This window comes from Parasteatoda tepidariorum, chromosome 6 (assembly GCF_043381705.1).
Source record: "Parasteatoda tepidariorum isolate YZ-2023 chromosome 6, CAS_Ptep_4.0, whole genome shotgun sequence".
Lineage (NCBI taxonomy): Eukaryota > Metazoa > Arthropoda > Arachnida > Araneae > Theridiidae > Parasteatoda > Parasteatoda tepidariorum.
In genome coordinates this window covers 66,939,514-66,956,218 of record NC_092209.1, presented here as the reverse complement: position 1 = coordinate 66,956,218, position 16,705 = coordinate 66,939,514, and the positions used below count along the sequence as shown (strand labels likewise).

At 31.3% G+C, this 16,705-nt stretch overlaps 2 protein-coding genes across 5 annotated transcripts in view; one reads left to right on the top strand and one right to left on the bottom strand.

The window, feature by feature from the left end:
* LOC107445576 (tRNA Selenocysteine associated protein) overlaps positions 1-16,705 on the top strand; it is a 363,438-nt gene that overhangs the window by 36,708 nt on the left and 310,025 nt on the right. The window lies entirely within an intron of this gene.
* Positions 1-16,705, bottom strand: part of LOC107438489 (potassium voltage-gated channel protein Shab) — a 137,164-nt gene that overhangs the window by 63,103 nt on the left and 57,356 nt on the right. For all 4 annotated transcript variants that reach the window (XM_071182476.1, XM_043041864.2, XM_043041866.2 and 1 more), the window contains exon 3: positions 16,006-16,342. In XM_071182476.1, coding sequence (XP_071038577.1) covers positions 16,006-16,342 — 337 coding nt within the window. The remainder of the gene's footprint in view (positions 1-16,005; positions 16,343-16,705) is intronic.

Here is a 16,705-nt window from a genome sequence, read left to right as displayed (position 1 = left end):
CTTTCAAACAATATTGATGAATCACAGGTTATTCAATGCTATACATGGATTGAGATTTCTTCTCTCCTAACTTCGTTTTCCAGTGTTTTAAACAGATCGTTTTTATAAAAACTAAAAATGTTTCCACTGTCGGCAAAATTAAAATTATTTATTGCAAGTTAAAATAGTTTAATGGTTTCAATTAATCTAATAAAAATTGAAACCTATTTTTTTAAAATTGGTACTTAAATATGATAGAAAGTGTCGTTCATTTAATAACAGGAAACACATTTTTACACAATGACAAGGACAAAAATTATTTTAAATTTTTTTTTATAACATTATACTAATTGCCGTCTGTAATTCATTTCTAAAACGTTACGCTCAAGTCGTAAAAAATAAAAATATTGTGATGGAAACAAACAATATAAAGAAAGCTTCCTAACTTTCTCTAGTCAAGGGTGTAAATCCCTTTTTGGGTGGTTAGTGTTGAAAGCGATGAACTAGATCCTAAATTAAACAGTGATCTAGTTTCGATGGGTGATCTAGTTACGCCACTGATGTAGTGTCTGACGCATCAGCTAGGTTAACTGTGACTGTATTGTAACTGCTCATGTTTAGTTTCAGTTTGTATTTAATGTTTAGTTTCAGTTTGTTTTCATTGGTATAATGATTCTTTGCTTTGCTTTCGTTATGTTTAAAATAATAAAACGTTGTTAAGTTTAATAACGCTACATTTCTTTTAAAAACAGCGCTGTTATAGATCTAGTTTACGAGTTTTAACAGTTAGTACTACTGACTACGAAATCAAAGGATCTGGGTTTGATCGCTCCCAACGACCAACATATAGCTCTTCCGCACTCTTCCACACTGGTGATTATTAACAACGAACATGTAACTCTCTCACTCTTCGATAGATAGCAGCACTATATTATTTGGTTGGCAAAAAAGAAATTTCAGTCGTTAAGTGTAAAACAAAACTCTTTTTTTCTATATTATAAATGAACTTTCTTCAGTTTTCCAATTTGTTCTATATTTTTTAATCATCGTTCTGGTGTCTTCCCGTGCTCATAAAATTCTGGCAAAAACCTCAACTAAGTGCAATCCAGAAGAATGGGTCACAATGTCAAGGCCCGAAATACTCTGGAATGACAAATTCACTTACTGCCGTCCACCCTCTCATTCTCATGAAACGAATCATACTTTCATGTTCAATGGAGTATGTGGCAACCATTATATAAAGCTTCTTAAGTCACTCTGGTTATGTGTCATAGGTGTACAGTTCGAAAAAAATAGAACAAAAAACGGAATATCCTGAATAACTTTTGATTTAATAATTGGATCTTCACGTTCTAGAGCTCCATCTTAATGACTCGAAGGGGTGACCTCAAATATGCTAATTAATTAGCGCAGACGATATTTTAAGTTGCGAAATCAGACACAAAAAAACGTTTTTGAATAAACATACCTTTTTTTCGTCAGATTCGGATTCCTGACCCCTAAAATATAAGGGGTAGCCGCAATCTTTGAAAAATGGTCCCAGTAGTTAGGGCAGGAGAGCGGTCTAAAGTTTGGAGCCCTTAAAGTTAATTTTACTTTTTTGTATTTCACCATGTCTCGAGAACTTTTAAGGTGAACTGAAAACTTCTTGCACACAATTATAAAATATATAAGCATCTCAATTTTGAATCCTTTGCCTCTTGGGAGCTTTAGCTAGTCAGGAGTTCAGTTAGCTTTAGTTCTAATTGCAGATAAAAAAGAAGATAAATTCCCTTTGAGCATTGCGATTAATTGTGCTTATATCGGTCAGGGAATGATCGATGCTGGTATTGTCGTTGGTCTCGGAGATACATCAAAAATGTGAGAGTTTTTGGTTATCTAAAAGTAGCCAAAATTTCGATTTCGAAATTTCTGTTGTTACCCACAATGAAGTATTTTTGCTCTGTGCAGTAGTATTTAAATACTTTATTATATTGGTACACCTCTTTTAGTTTTAAGTATATAATTCGAAATGGTAATCAAAATCAAAACCGGAATAAAAGCGGTGAATAATTCTGAGAAACAATGATAATTAAATATTATTTTTAAATGTCGTTAAATAAGGGATAAAGAAATATTTTACTATGAGTTAATTCTAACTTTAACTAACTTTATGCTGATAACAACTGAAAAAAAATCAATATCATTTTCGTTATTCAATGAACCACATCATACGATTTTCTGGCTTATTTGAAATGACAACAGCAATTGCAAATAGTTTTAGACTTCTTTTTTTGTTATTAGAGATATTTTAAATTTTCACGTAATTGTAGAATTTTGTTTAATTTAAATAACGCACACAGAATCAATTATTTAAAGATCATATTTATTCATTTATTTCTGAAAGCACAATCCTAAAATCAATTTTGGTGCGCAGTATTGCTACTACTTTTAGGTTTCAAATCGAACAGTTTGAGAGAAAAATGTAAACAGCAAATGATATTTTTCATAATTCCATGGGAATTAAAACAGTCGGGTGCAGCACGAAACAACGAGTACCGGCACGATATGTAAAGAAATTAGCATTCCAACTGAGTAAATCAACTGGTGTCGTTTAAAGGTTAGGTTTAAATCTTCTGGAGTCAGCATATATAGCGTTTATTGAAGAGTATTGTCTGAAAATTTGTCAATTGTAATAGAAATCAATCAAGATGAGAACATTAAAAGTAACAATTAAAAAAAATTTATAGAAGTTAAAGTAATTAGGTAGTGTTAGAATCTTTTTTTAATTTAAGAGTTCAGACAAGTTTGAGAAATCAATTTTTAATACTTATCAGAAGAGAAAACGTATTAAATTAAATTGCTCACTCCATGTTAGAAATTTAAAGTTTGCATAGTTTTATATAATTTAAGAGTTGAAACTAGATTTTTCTTTATTTGAAAGGGAAAAAAAAATTATCGTAGTTACAAACCTAAGTGTTTACTTTTTTGTTACGGTAGTCCGTATCGCCGAAGTCTCTTCATAGAACTGTGCACCTTGCCGTGCGAAGTGTGCACACTACATGTCGGTAAGCTGATGTTCAGATTTTCTTATTGAAGTGTTACATAAAGTATATTTGGAGATTTTATAAGAATTATAAATAAAAGTACAATTGACTTACTTATAAAGCGCTTTCAAATTATGCTTTTGGTAGTATCAATTGTCATCAAACAATATCACTTGGATGCTAGCTAAATACTACGTTCTTACTCATAGGTTGCCTCGTGGACGCCGGCAAAATACGGTGCTCTTACATGCGCGTCGTCTAGTGGATGCCGGCTAAATACGGCGCTCTTACATGTATGTTGCCTCGTTGATGTCGGCTAAATACGGCACTCTTACACACATGTCGCATCGTGGATGCCAGCTTAATACGGCATTGTTACATGCGTGTCGTCTAGAGGATGCCGGCTAAATACGGCGCTCTTGCACACGTGTCGCCTCGTGGATGCCGGCTAAATACGGCGCTCTTACATGCATGTTGCCTCGTGCATGCCGGCTAAGTACGGCGCTCTTACATGCATGTTGCCTCGTGCATGCCGGCTAAATACGGCGCTCTTACACACATGTCGCCTCGTGGATGCCGGCTAAATNGGATGCCGGCAAAATACGGTGCTCTTACATGCGCGTCGTCTAGTGGATGCCAGCTTAGTACGGCATTGTACATGCGTGTCGTCTAGAGGATGCCGGCTAAATACGGCGCTCTTGCACACGTGTCGCCTCGTGGATACCGGCTAAATACGGCGCTCTTACATGCATGTTGCCTCGTGCATGCCGGCTAAATACGGCGCTCTTACACACATGTCGCCTCTTGGATGCTGGCTAAATACGGCTCTCTTACACAAAGGTCGCCGCCTGGATGCCGGGAATTTCGGTGATTGTAACGAAAAGGTCAAATTATTTAGGTTAGACAAGAATCTCCAACAGACAGCACATTTTTTGTTTTTTAGTTTAGATTTATTATTTCTTTATTTTAAAAGAAATTGTTAAAAATTATCAAGTAAGAAACGTAAAGTGTAAAATTTAAGAATTAATGACATTGAAAATACTTAAATCAATGACAGGGATGTTTTGTCGTGGAATAACCTACATAATATCTTTTTACCTGTAAGGTACTAAAACTTTTTTATCAGGAAAACTTCAACTTTTGAAAAATCTTTAATTTCTATCTCAATATATTAACTTTGATATGAACATACCCTACGGCCATTATCTTTTCATTTGAATCTTTTAAATGAAAAAAAAAAAGAGTACATTTCCTAAAACATTTTCCTTATATTTTCCGCATTTCTCATCAAGTAGTAGTTCTAGATTTACATCTGGACTTTTCATATAATTACAACAGTTTTAAAAAAAGTGGATATTTGCAGAACTGCTTATTATTATTATCGACTAAACTTAATTCGATATCTAAGTGTAAACAATAATAAACAAGTACGTTTATTTTTTAAAAAAATATCCAATAATCACTTTTATTTTGCTTCGTCATGCCTCCATAGGTCCTTTATATAAATCCAAAATAAAAGCTGTTAGGTTGCTTCAGATTATATTTTAGCTAAATATTTACCCCCCAGCCATCATGGCAGCAACAAAATAAAGAAGGATACATTGAATTATCTCACCATTTGTTTGACCACACCCTTAACTGTCAGACATTTTAGGATAAGGATTATTTGCCCTTCAAAAAAAGCCAAATTAAGGAAAGGTGAAAAAAAAAATATTTTTTTTGTGTTCAAGTAATGGATCGAGAAGAATTAATGAACATTGGCAGTGTGACATCAATCTTTTAAGCGAGAGATCTTATGAACATCGAAGTGTCAATGCTGATGAGTGTACTATTTTCTGAAGCGGTAAAACCATGGAAACATATTAAGAAACTGCCAAGCTCTTTAACACTTCATCAAACTATGCTTGTTAGATATGACAGACACTTGCTATTAACCTTTCAGCAGATATTTATATATTTAAATGTGACAATGTCATAATCCAAAATTTTGATGAGCGTCAATTTTGAATATTGCATGCATTTTATTTTATAATTTATAACCGTCGTTGAACAGCCAACCCAATTTTGGGCTTACGACTACTAATGTTCAACTCCGTAGCCTTTGTAATTTTAAACCCAATCCAGAAGACAAGGAAACTCTTGGATAAAGTATTAGGAGAAATTTGCCTTTGTGGAGGACTTTTTGATGGAGCTAACCCGCATTTGCGCCACATGGAGAGGAAGGATTACGAGAACCTTCCACGGTTAGCCTGACAGCAAGAGGATTCTAACCCATGATCCGTCTACCTCTGAGGATATTTTAAACCAGTACTGTGGTCGGTGCGTGCAGAGTGTGGAATTTGAATCGACCAGATATCACTGGGATTCGATCCCGGTTCGCCTCATTGGGACGTGAGTGCTCTATCCCCTAAAAGGCAACACGGCTCTCAAAGTGATATTATCGCCGCTGGGAAATTATCATCAATGAACATTTGGACCAATTCCACTAAGACCACGAGAACCTCCCGCGGTTAGACTGACGGTAAGGGGATTCTAACCCATGATCCGTCTACCACTGAGGATATTTCACGACAGTACTGTGGTCGGTTCAAGCCAGATGCGGGATTCGTATCGACCAGCCATCGCTGGGATTCGAACCCTGTTCACCTCATTGGAAAGCGAACGCTCTATTCCCTGAGCCATTGAGACTCGAATATTGCATGCAATGTTTTTCAAGTGTTCCTTGATATTCTTCTTAAAAGATTTTGCAGCTATCTAAAATCAGTGCGGTAGTTGAGGGGGGAAGGGACGCCATTTCCGGAAAAAATTGGTTTGCTGTTGTAACAAAAATTTAAAATATTTGAAAAAGATTTCAAACCTAATTTTTCCCCATTTAATTCTTTCTTTATTTTTTATGAAGTGAAACAAAATTTCTGTTCGGTTCTGGAAAAAAAGTTTTAACTCTGACAGAAGCGCCAATTGTACTAATCGGATTGAAAAAAATCAAGTGAGCTTTCAAATTCGATTTTTTTGGAACTATTCAACTAATCTCACTCAGATTTTGTATTTTGCCATGCAAAATTAGATACTTTAAAATTATGTAAAAATTTTATACCTTACAATTAAAAAATTTTCGACAATTATTAAATATAATGATAATAAATAATATTTACTAAAATTTATTTTTGCATGGGATTATATGTATAAACGAATTTTATAATTGTGTGCAAAATTTTTTCAATTCGCTCAAAAAGTTATTAAGATATGGTGAAATACGCAAAAAATAAAATTAACGTTTAATTGTCAAAACTTTTGGACCGCTCTCCTACCCAAGCTATTAGGACCATATTCCTCTAATTACGGCTGCCCCTATATTTTGAGGGTCAGAAATCTGAATCCGTCGAACAAAAAGGTATTTTTATTCAGAAAAAGTGCGTTTTTGTGTGTCTGTTTCGTACATTAAAATATCGGCCGCATTAAATAATTAACATATTTGAGGTCACCCTTTTGGGCAATTAAGATTGAGTTCAAGGACGGGAAAATCAGATCATTACATCAAAGGTTATTCAGGGTGATCCGTTTTTTATTGTGCACTGTACAAGTTTAAAAACAGTATATATTAAAGGGGGTTACATAAATATAACAATAAAGTTCGAAGGGAGTTAAGGCACATGCTCAGAAATAAAATTGCATAGGAAGCCATGCACGAAAATGTCACCGTACGCGTCTAGAGGAGCTTCCCCTATTCTGAATTTTTTAGAAGTTTATCGTAAGCATTTATGTGACCCTATGTTATATATAACGTTCTTAAATGTATATATTTCGACAAAAAAATTTAAAATGTCAGTTCAACAAAAACTAGTTCGGAGAGAGAAGCCTTTTGTAGTTTTAAAATCAGCGATACAAAAATAATTAAGATCTGTTAAAAAAATTTTTTTAAAACAGGAAAGAAAAGATCCCCAGTGCTACCAATGAAAATCTGAAAGTTAGCTATTCTGCCTTTTTCTTTATTTTCAGTCTATTCAAAAAACGCAGTTCTCAAAATTTCATTACTTTCTTTTTTCTCAGATGTTTTCCATATAAATATGTTGAGTATATATTTAATTGCATGAAGTATTTGTTATTTAAAAGTTTGCTATAATAATGTTTACAAAAAATAAATTCTGCAATGAAAATATATGAAATAAATATTAATAAAGCAAAATGATCCATAAGTTCTAATATACTAAAGAAGAAAAAAAAAGTAAAAATACCGTAGTAAATTATTGTCGCTTAGATACAATTATATTTCACTACTATATAAACAAATACAAAAGCTACTATTATTTTTTCATAGTTGAATAAAAATTATAAAAATATGTTGCTTGGTTACAAAGCTGTGTGACAAAATCTGATTTAGTGTCGACAGGTTAACTAAGTAGCTGGGTTCCATGGAGACCCAATTGATTTGAATGAGTGTAACAATTGTCATACAGAATAACAATAAATAGTCGAAGTCTATCTCCGACTTAATGACCTTATTTCCAAACAATAACTCGTTATTTGGAAACAATTCAAAAACATAACCTGTAGAATTCGCAGAGCCGCATAAATTCGCCATTATAGCACAAAAATTTTGTTTTTATTTTTCGGCCACTGAAGATAATTATCGCACAATATTTACGAATGAGCGATATGTCTCGCAGCTAAAAGAATATTTTAATGATTCTTATTTCCTTGTTAAGCGACTTATTTTGCATTATTATTAATTTGATATGCAGAACATATTAGCATCTAATATGCATAAGGAAAAACACAGAGTAATCAATAGAGACTGTCATCAGAGTAGAGACATCAGAGTAGAGACTGTTTTATTAATAATTATGATTTTACTGCTTTTTACTATTTTTCAAATGTTTATCTTTAAATAACTCCATTATGGGTTGAAAGCTTCGCATAAAGTTAGCGAAAAAATCTGCTTTTAATTTATGAATTTCTTTTAATTTACGAATTTCTTGCTTTTAATTTACGAATTCATTAATTTCTTAATGTCAAAGTATTAGAAACACTGTATTTCTATGAAACAATATAGACATTTAATTAGGCGAATATAGAGTTTGATAGTAAGAAAATCGAAAGTGATTGCACAGCACAAAACATAGAAGTATATTATACGTACTTGTCAAATCAAAATCAATAGAAAATGCTACAAAAACTCAGGGCTACAAAAACTAATTGAAGCACTGGCGGACTCAACGGCCCAAGTTCCCGAGTTACGTATGATGCTTCAATTGGATATACTATAGCCTACGTCACAGATCGTGTTATTCCTACTAAATTTAACTAGTAAACAGCATTTTCTGCGAACCTGATTTCTAGCAACAAGTAAAAGCATCAAACGAAGTGTCTTGTTTATAAGTCGCCACTCGCCAGGTTGGAATTGTATTAGTCTAGTTCCTTTGGAAATAACTTATATTGTTGCTTTACCGAAGTTTATGAATTTAGTAAACATATTTGAAACTCAGTTTAATTAAACTAAAAGCTAAATGTTATTCCTAGTAAGTGGAAGTAGTTGTGCTTTTTTCATATTATACCCAATTATTTCATTTTGATGCTTAAATTAGTTCATTAAGTTTAATTTGCATCACACGTACTCAAGTAAATAATTAAATACGGTTGGCTAAAGTGCTTAAAATAAAATTCAAATTTTGTCGTAATTTACACGCGTGAAAATAAAAGTATTTGAAGAATTTTTTACATCAGTTTTAGAACTAAATATTATTACATAAATTGTTAATATTACGTGATAGTTAAGACATCTTTTTTTGTCCGACAACAGTAGAAAAATGTCATAACTCTCTTACTATTTTGATTTTATATGACATTCTTACCTCAGTGTTATAGGTCCTTTTTATAATATTTTTCTATGCATTCATTTTTATTAAAATATGATTTTTGAAAAAAAAGAAAGAAAAAAAAACTTTTTTCATCCCTTTTGGTAGAACTTAATCTGTCTCTAAACAATAAAAAAAATGTGAGTTAAAGCAGCAAAATTGGCCTGATTTTGGACACAAAAAGAAACAAAAGAAAATAACTCAAAAATGGTATAGGTAAGGGGATCTGTGAATTTTTTTAGAACTATAAAAAAAAATTAGATTCATTTTATTTTTATTTGTTCTAGACTATTTAAGCGGCCATAAATTCATCAATTTAAAAAATGAAAAAGTTGTTCTTGTTTTAAAAAATATTTATAAAGCTAGTCATGAAAAAAACGTCCCTTTTTTATTTTGGTATAAGAACAAAAAAAAAAATTCTGAATTTCACTTCAAAAACTAAACACGTATGATTTTAGACCATATTTTTCTGGCAATCGAAGGGAAAATATCTCTCTCGTCAAAAAGTCTTAAACCGTGTCAGACGATTTTCAAAAGTTCAGAAAGTAGCAAGTTTATTCTAATAATATACCGCCGGATATTCACTAAACTTAAGTATATGCACTGTTTAAAAAACAAAATTTCACGCACGCTCATTTTTGTAATCAGCCACCTCTCAAAATTTAAAACTTACAACATCCTGAATTGCATTTAAAAATCTTCACACAAGAGTTTTATAAAAACAAGCATAGAAAAATAGACAGCTAATTTGCTTTCTGGAAAGAAGTTTTGTTTTTTGTTGTGTCTAGTTTTTGAATTAAGGCTAGAAAAATACGCATTTATATTTTTTTATAAGACATAAGTTAAAATTAGCTTTTAAATTTTGGACAACCTGCCAATCATTACTATAGAATAATATGCAACCGAAAAGAGTGTTTGAAAACGATTATGAAAATTAATAATTATTTGAATCGTTTAGTTACTTATTTCTCTGTGGCAATTTCATGCATATAAAAATTGTATTCTACAACGAAGTTTAAAATAGAAATTAAGAAAACATTTATAAAAAAAAAATCAATCATTTATTAAATTCCTTTTTCATTTCTCTGTGGTTGTTTGATGCAAGTAAAAATTCTATTCTACAACAAGGTTTAAAAATGAGAATTAAAATATGAGTGAGAAAATAAGCCATTTGTCGAATCGTTTTAGTCATTTCAAACATCAAAAATTTTATTCTGTATTAAAGATTTTAAGTGAAAGTTAGAAAGCGACTATGAAAGTTAACATTCGATTGAATCATTTACTCCTTTAATACATTTAAAAATTTTATTCTATAAAAATTAAAAACTAAAAATTTAAAACTTATTAAAACCAATTATTTATTGAATAGTTTGCTCAAAAAATTGTCTTTTGCTTTTTACTATGTTTTACCTTTGAATAAAATACGACATATTAATACACTATTTGTTTAAAAAATTATTTTACAGCAAAATATGCTATCTTCACGTTACTGACAACTATTATAAATAGAAACTGAATTTTAGCAAAATATGTATGTGTATAGGAATCCCAAATTGAATCAACAGTGTTATTTTTAAAAAAGAAATTGTGAACATGAAGGAAAAACGTGATCTAGTGGAAGCAAAAAATTACCAGTTTTAAAAAAACATAATTTATCTGTACTCTTGGATGTGCTGCAAATCTTGTTTTTAGTAAACATAACTAACTTAAGATTTAATGTAGCTTCTGAGTCAAGATTATTAGAGTTTATTAGTATTATTTTGCCAGATCCGTTAAGAGATGATGGAAGAGTGTCAATTAAAGATCTCGTGCAGCTGTTTCTTAAGACTTACTCCAAGGTGCAGAGTTCATATAAACAAAAATAGCGACAAAAAAAGACAGATCGGGCACATGCACTACTTTAAAAAAAGTTATCGTGTTTACTAAAATCCAATGAGGATATGAGTTTTACTTGCTCTTCAATGCGTTGTAATATCTTAAATGTTTGAAAACAAGCCCGCAGCAATTTGGATGCTGATTTAAAAGGAATTAATTTAAATAATTAATGTATCTAATAATTTTTTAAATAATAAAATTTATTGACAAAGCAGATATGTTTTTGAGAGAAAAAAAACGTAATTTTAATCATATGTTTTAATTTAAATATTACATAACCAATTATTCATTAACATATTAATTATAGCCTATTTAGAGTTTAAATTCGATGTCTGTAAGTAAATTGTATAGAAAAAAAGTTTGGGCCATAATTTTGGTATTTAATAAATTAAGATTAGATGCTAACGCTGAAAACAATCTTTGTTTTCAAAAAGATGTTAAAATATTAAAATAGTATATTTTTTGGAAAAAAAATGCATCTATTAAAGTATTTGAGTGCACTATTAATGAAATTCCACTGTTATAATATTTAACCTAAAGCTTAATTTAAATTAAAGTTATTATTTTCAATAAATAATAGCTTTAAATTAAATTAATGTGGTTTTGGCTTCACACAGATATTGGTAGATTTATCAAGAGTGGCTTATGAAAATGAGTTTTTCTGTAACAAAATAGTTATTATAATAAATACATTTATTTCCTTAAAGGTGTTAAAAAAGTGAATAAAATAGTTTTGAGAAGAATTTATTTACTTCATTATATTTAAGAAAAGAACTTAAACAAAGCTGGCCAACGGTCTTTTATACTGGTGGAAGTGTGATGTGTAATTGCTTAATATAGGCCGTTTAGATTTAAAATACCAAATTTTAAAAATTGTCAAAAAAAATTTAAATGTTACTCACCACAAAATTTGCAACATTATTTTTGAAAATAGCTTACATTTAGGCATCTTCAAACACTTTCGAAAAAGAATCTCAAATATTCTTATCTAGTATTCTTATGTCAAGTATTCTTATGTTAATTTCTCCTTGACAAAAGACTTGATACTTGTAACAAATAAATGTAACTTAAATGTTTCTGTATAAAAACGCAAATTAATTTTTTACCAAATAATAAGTAAATCAAGTTAAAGAAAACATGCGAAGAAAAACATCATTTAGCTAGACCATTGTTTTCTATTCTATACATGTTATCACTCAAATTAACCACCGCAAAATGCATTCAGATCATAAAAAATTAAATGAATTCTAAAAATGTTTTATTTATAAAAAAACCAATTGGTAATTTTGATTTTAATACTTTTTTAGCAGCAAATAATCTATAAATAAAATAGTAGTTTTTCCTAGAAATATTTGTAATAACTGAAAATTATCTCTGTTTCAGAACATAGAAACTCAATCCTATATAATCTGTTATCTAGTGATAAATAGCTATAAATTCTTACATGACTGAATTCCCCAGTTTTGTTATGAATAAGCATAGACTTTTTAAATATATATTTTTTTCTTTGTTCAAAACACTTTAAATTTTTAATTTTTTTTTCCAGTTGACATTAGTTTTCGCACCAAAACCCTTTAATCCTTTGTTCATCTTATACTAAAACTTTTTTTCCATGCAAAAATTGTATAAATTTTTTTGTAATTTTGGAAAACCTTATTTTCTGTTTTATTATAATTTCTAATATAATTTCCTTCTAAATAGGTTCTAAATTTCTTTTTTTATGTCAGAAAACTCTCAGAAATACCCCATACTGACAAATTGCAAGGAATTTAATACAAACATACACCGTATACGTGACAGCAAAATAAATAGTGTCAGAGCTCACAATCTAAATAATCATTGCAATATTGTTAATGCTAATATTTCGCATCTGGACACACTTAATTTGCGGGATTAAAGTCTTCCAAAACAAAGGTAATCCAATCTTCCTTATGAGCTCGTTTTGAAGGAAAAATTGTTACAAGTAATAGTAGTTAAATGTTCTGAATGTAGATGACGTTATAAGAACGTTATATGACGTTATATGAGGATAGATTTTGTTAGCACATTAAATCAATAAATATAACTACTTTAGTTATATTTAATAAAAAAATTATAAATTTACTGCCATCTCCAAAAAAAGTTCAATTTCAACAACTCAATTGAAATAACTTAAATCAGTGTTGACATTTTATAAGGAATGTAGTGTCATGATATTTCTATTTAAGGCCGAAAAGATTAATTCTCGTACCGTTAAGCATAGGAAGCAGTATGAACTCGACACGAACTCTGATTGATGTAAAAGTAATAACTTTATGATTGATGGTGCCTTAGAAAGGTAATCTCTGCATCCTATGTTAACAGTAGTGCAGAGAAATGATTTGAATATAGTGGGAAAGAAGTTTAGGGGAAAAAGACAGAGAGAAACATTTTTGGGGGAAATTGATAAAACCCTTTAAGAAAAAAATCTTCACTTAAATTATTTAAGCGTAACCTTCCTCATAACCTCAATTTTTCAATTATATTTTGCACATTGATTATTTATAACTGAGAAATCATCGGGAAAATTACTAAACGAAATATGTCTCAGGCATTTTTTAGTGGAAAAGTTAAAAATTTTAAACATTTCAGAGCCCAATTCAAATCTGCAAAATCTACTAATTTATTGAATGAATAGCACTGAAGGGGTCGAGATAGCCTGGTTGGTAGGGCTGTAGACCCATGTCTAAGTGGTCGTGAGTTCGATCTTTTCCGGCCGAAGACTTCCCGTGTTGTAAATGGTGACATGTACATGTTAGATATGTAGGGTCACAAAGTCTTCCATGTTCCCATGACAAATCATACCAGTGGGGGTACTGAATTGGAGATCCATCGTTCTCTGGTTCTGATCAAAATTAATATTTGTCGATAAATGGATGTAAGAATGGGTCCGTCCTATAAACAGGCTGTGACGTATGTGTATGATGTAAGTCAAATTCTTTGCTACAGGTGGCGCCACTGGGAAATAAGATGAAGCTCACTCCCTTTGCCTTAATGGTATACGACAACAACAACAATGGGGAACAAATATTTTTTTGTTTTATGTTGCATGAGATTTTTAACAAACACTTTCGCAACGCTGATTTCGAAACTGGGGTCTGTTTTCTTTTCAAAGCTACAGTTTTTTCTTTATATTTCATTTTAGTATATTTTTTAGTCGAAATGATTGTTTAAAAACGTAATATATAACAGGGAACGTACTAATGTTGCGACGAATTTCTAGGAGAGATAGGGTACATCATCAGGATTAAAATTACATAGGAACCAATGCCCGGAAACGTCGCCATACGCCGCTGGAGACACATTGCTATTATAAACTTTTCCTTCGCGTGCTTTTGTGCAGGTCATAATAGGGAAGCGCCTCTAATCGCGTACTACGACATTTCCGTATTTTGTTTCCTATGCAAATTTTAATCCTGATGAAGTGCCTGAACTCCACTAAAAGTTTGCCCCCTGTTACATGTAACATATTTGAACATTAGAACAGTTCGACAAAAATATACTGAAAATGTCATTTAAAAAAATCTATAGCTTTAGAAACTAATTTCAGATTTGAAATTTCCACACACGAACTAGTCGCAAGATCAACTATTTCGATAAATTCAACAAAAAATTTGTTCCCCTGTGTAATTAAACAAACTATGTTTTTCTTCTACGCCTTGTAGAAAACTATTTCGGAGTAAATTTCAGTATAGAAAATTCTAAAATAGCAACTAAATCCTAAATATTCATATACAGCAGTAAAATTTTATGTAAAAAATACTTGAAAGTAATCCTATATGTCAAATTAAGACGAGAAAATAACTCTGGTAAGATGATGTTGCATTTCAAGAGCAGGCTCAAAAAATCCAACTGTATAAAATATTAAATAAGTTAAAACTGTATTTTGAGTATATAATTTTATATGGAATAAACGAGAATCACCATTTCAACTTTAATACATAAATATTACTTAAATAGTACATCAAAATTGTATTACTTGAAGACTTCGAATCTCTTTTACACGCAGTTTTTAATACTCAAACTTTCCCGTTAGAAATTTCAGATCGTGTGGAATTACAATTCCCTTATAATTTTCAGCAACCTTCAAAGGCGTTAATTTGAACTAGTTTAGAGAATAATATTAATCCTTTCTAGACTAATATTTTTCAAAAACGGGGTTAAATTAATCAAACTATAACAGTTACAGCAAGTTTGCGCGACATTACACGATGGCTGGTAACGAACCAATTTTTGTGAGATTCTGGAACATTTCTAAATAAAATCGTTCAAATTAATTATTATTCTTATATTTTCAGAAATGCGCCTGGGAACAGTTCAGAAAAAGTTGTAAGCTTCAGCCCTTACAAGCGAATATCATGCGTGATTTTCATTTTATTTTGTTATAGTTCATTTTTTATAAAATAAAACTATGTGTTATTAATGTGCAAGCAACAGAATGTATTTTCTTCATATTGAGTGGAATTGGGCTTAAAATTTGAAGAAAAAAAATATCTCATCATGAAAATCCCTGCATAATATATTGCATTTAGCTAGAATGCAGATAACACTTTATTAGGTATTGTTACATATTTCGCATCGATAATTTAACTATGCAAACTGATAGAATAATTAAAAGCAAATTTCGACTAACTTGTGCTTTCTTTGCTGTTTTATCGCAAATATTGCGCAAAAGATTCTTCGATTAAAAAGAAAAAAGCATTAACTCAATGGAAAGAAAATATGACAATAAAAAATTCAGAAAGTAAACTAACATGACTGATTGGCTCTGGTAGCCTAGTGGTTACAGAATCAAACTTCGGTCCTGAGGGCCGGGATTCAATCCTCCATTCCACTGTTACTAACAGAGTTAATGCGATTTACGTAAAATCTGTGGAATCAAAAGTTCTGTGATCGGTGGTTAGGCAGTTAATTTTTTTTACTCTTCAGATCTATGTTAAAATAGAGGGAGTAGCCTTAGGAATGAGTGGTGTTGCTATCTATCCGTGAGGTTCTGGACCACGACGTATCTTCACACTTGCGGTGCTCTCCTGTCAAACGAAGGGCGCACCTCACTGACTTAAATCGCAAAAGTCCAATGACTGGCGATCTTGGCTTGTCCAAGTGTCGTTAGAAACAACAATATAACAGATTGGTACTATATATTACTGACTTATGTGTTTCTTGCTGTTTCAAATAATTATAAAAAAATCAAATGAACAAGAAGTTTAACAATAAAAAATGGTTAAGGGGAAAAGAATTGATGGACATCTCACCCTGGCAGGTACAGAAGAATTGGGTTTTTCCAGCAAATCCCACAGAAATTTTTGGTACTGCGAGCACCGGTGGTGCCCAAACTCATCTTCCTCCCTCTGCCTCAAGGATTCTGCCTCTTTCCTCATCTCTTCTTGAACGTGTTCTTTCTTCTGGTGGTATTTGTGCTGGCAACAGGATTCCAGGTAGAGCTCATCGATTCCCCAATAGTTGAGATCATCACTGAAGGCCAGCACACACATTTCTTCCACCAAATGCAGTTTTCCTGTTCGGTAGAAATTCAGGACAGCGCTGAAGGAGCGTGGATGGCGATCAAAGAAATACTCATTGTCCATTAAGCTGAAATAAAAAAAATAAATATATGTGATTAGTATAAGTTGAATTAAAACCAGTCTAGGGCTAGATATTTTACAACCAGATTTGGAATAATTGAATAACTTAGAAGATCATATTTGGAGATATTTTAAGAGAGAGTGTATAAAAATACCGGCAAGCTGTTTCTGAAGTATTTTTCTACGGAAAATCTATTTTTCTTAAAAAAAATTTTTTTTATCTTAATCCTTTTGACGCAGATGCGACACCTATGTCCCTTTCATATATTTCTTTCTGGCACTCTTATTAGAAGCAAAAATATATTTTGGTATTTTTTAATTATAAAAAAGCAGTCTAATAGTTGCAAAAAAAATCTGTAAGATTATCGAA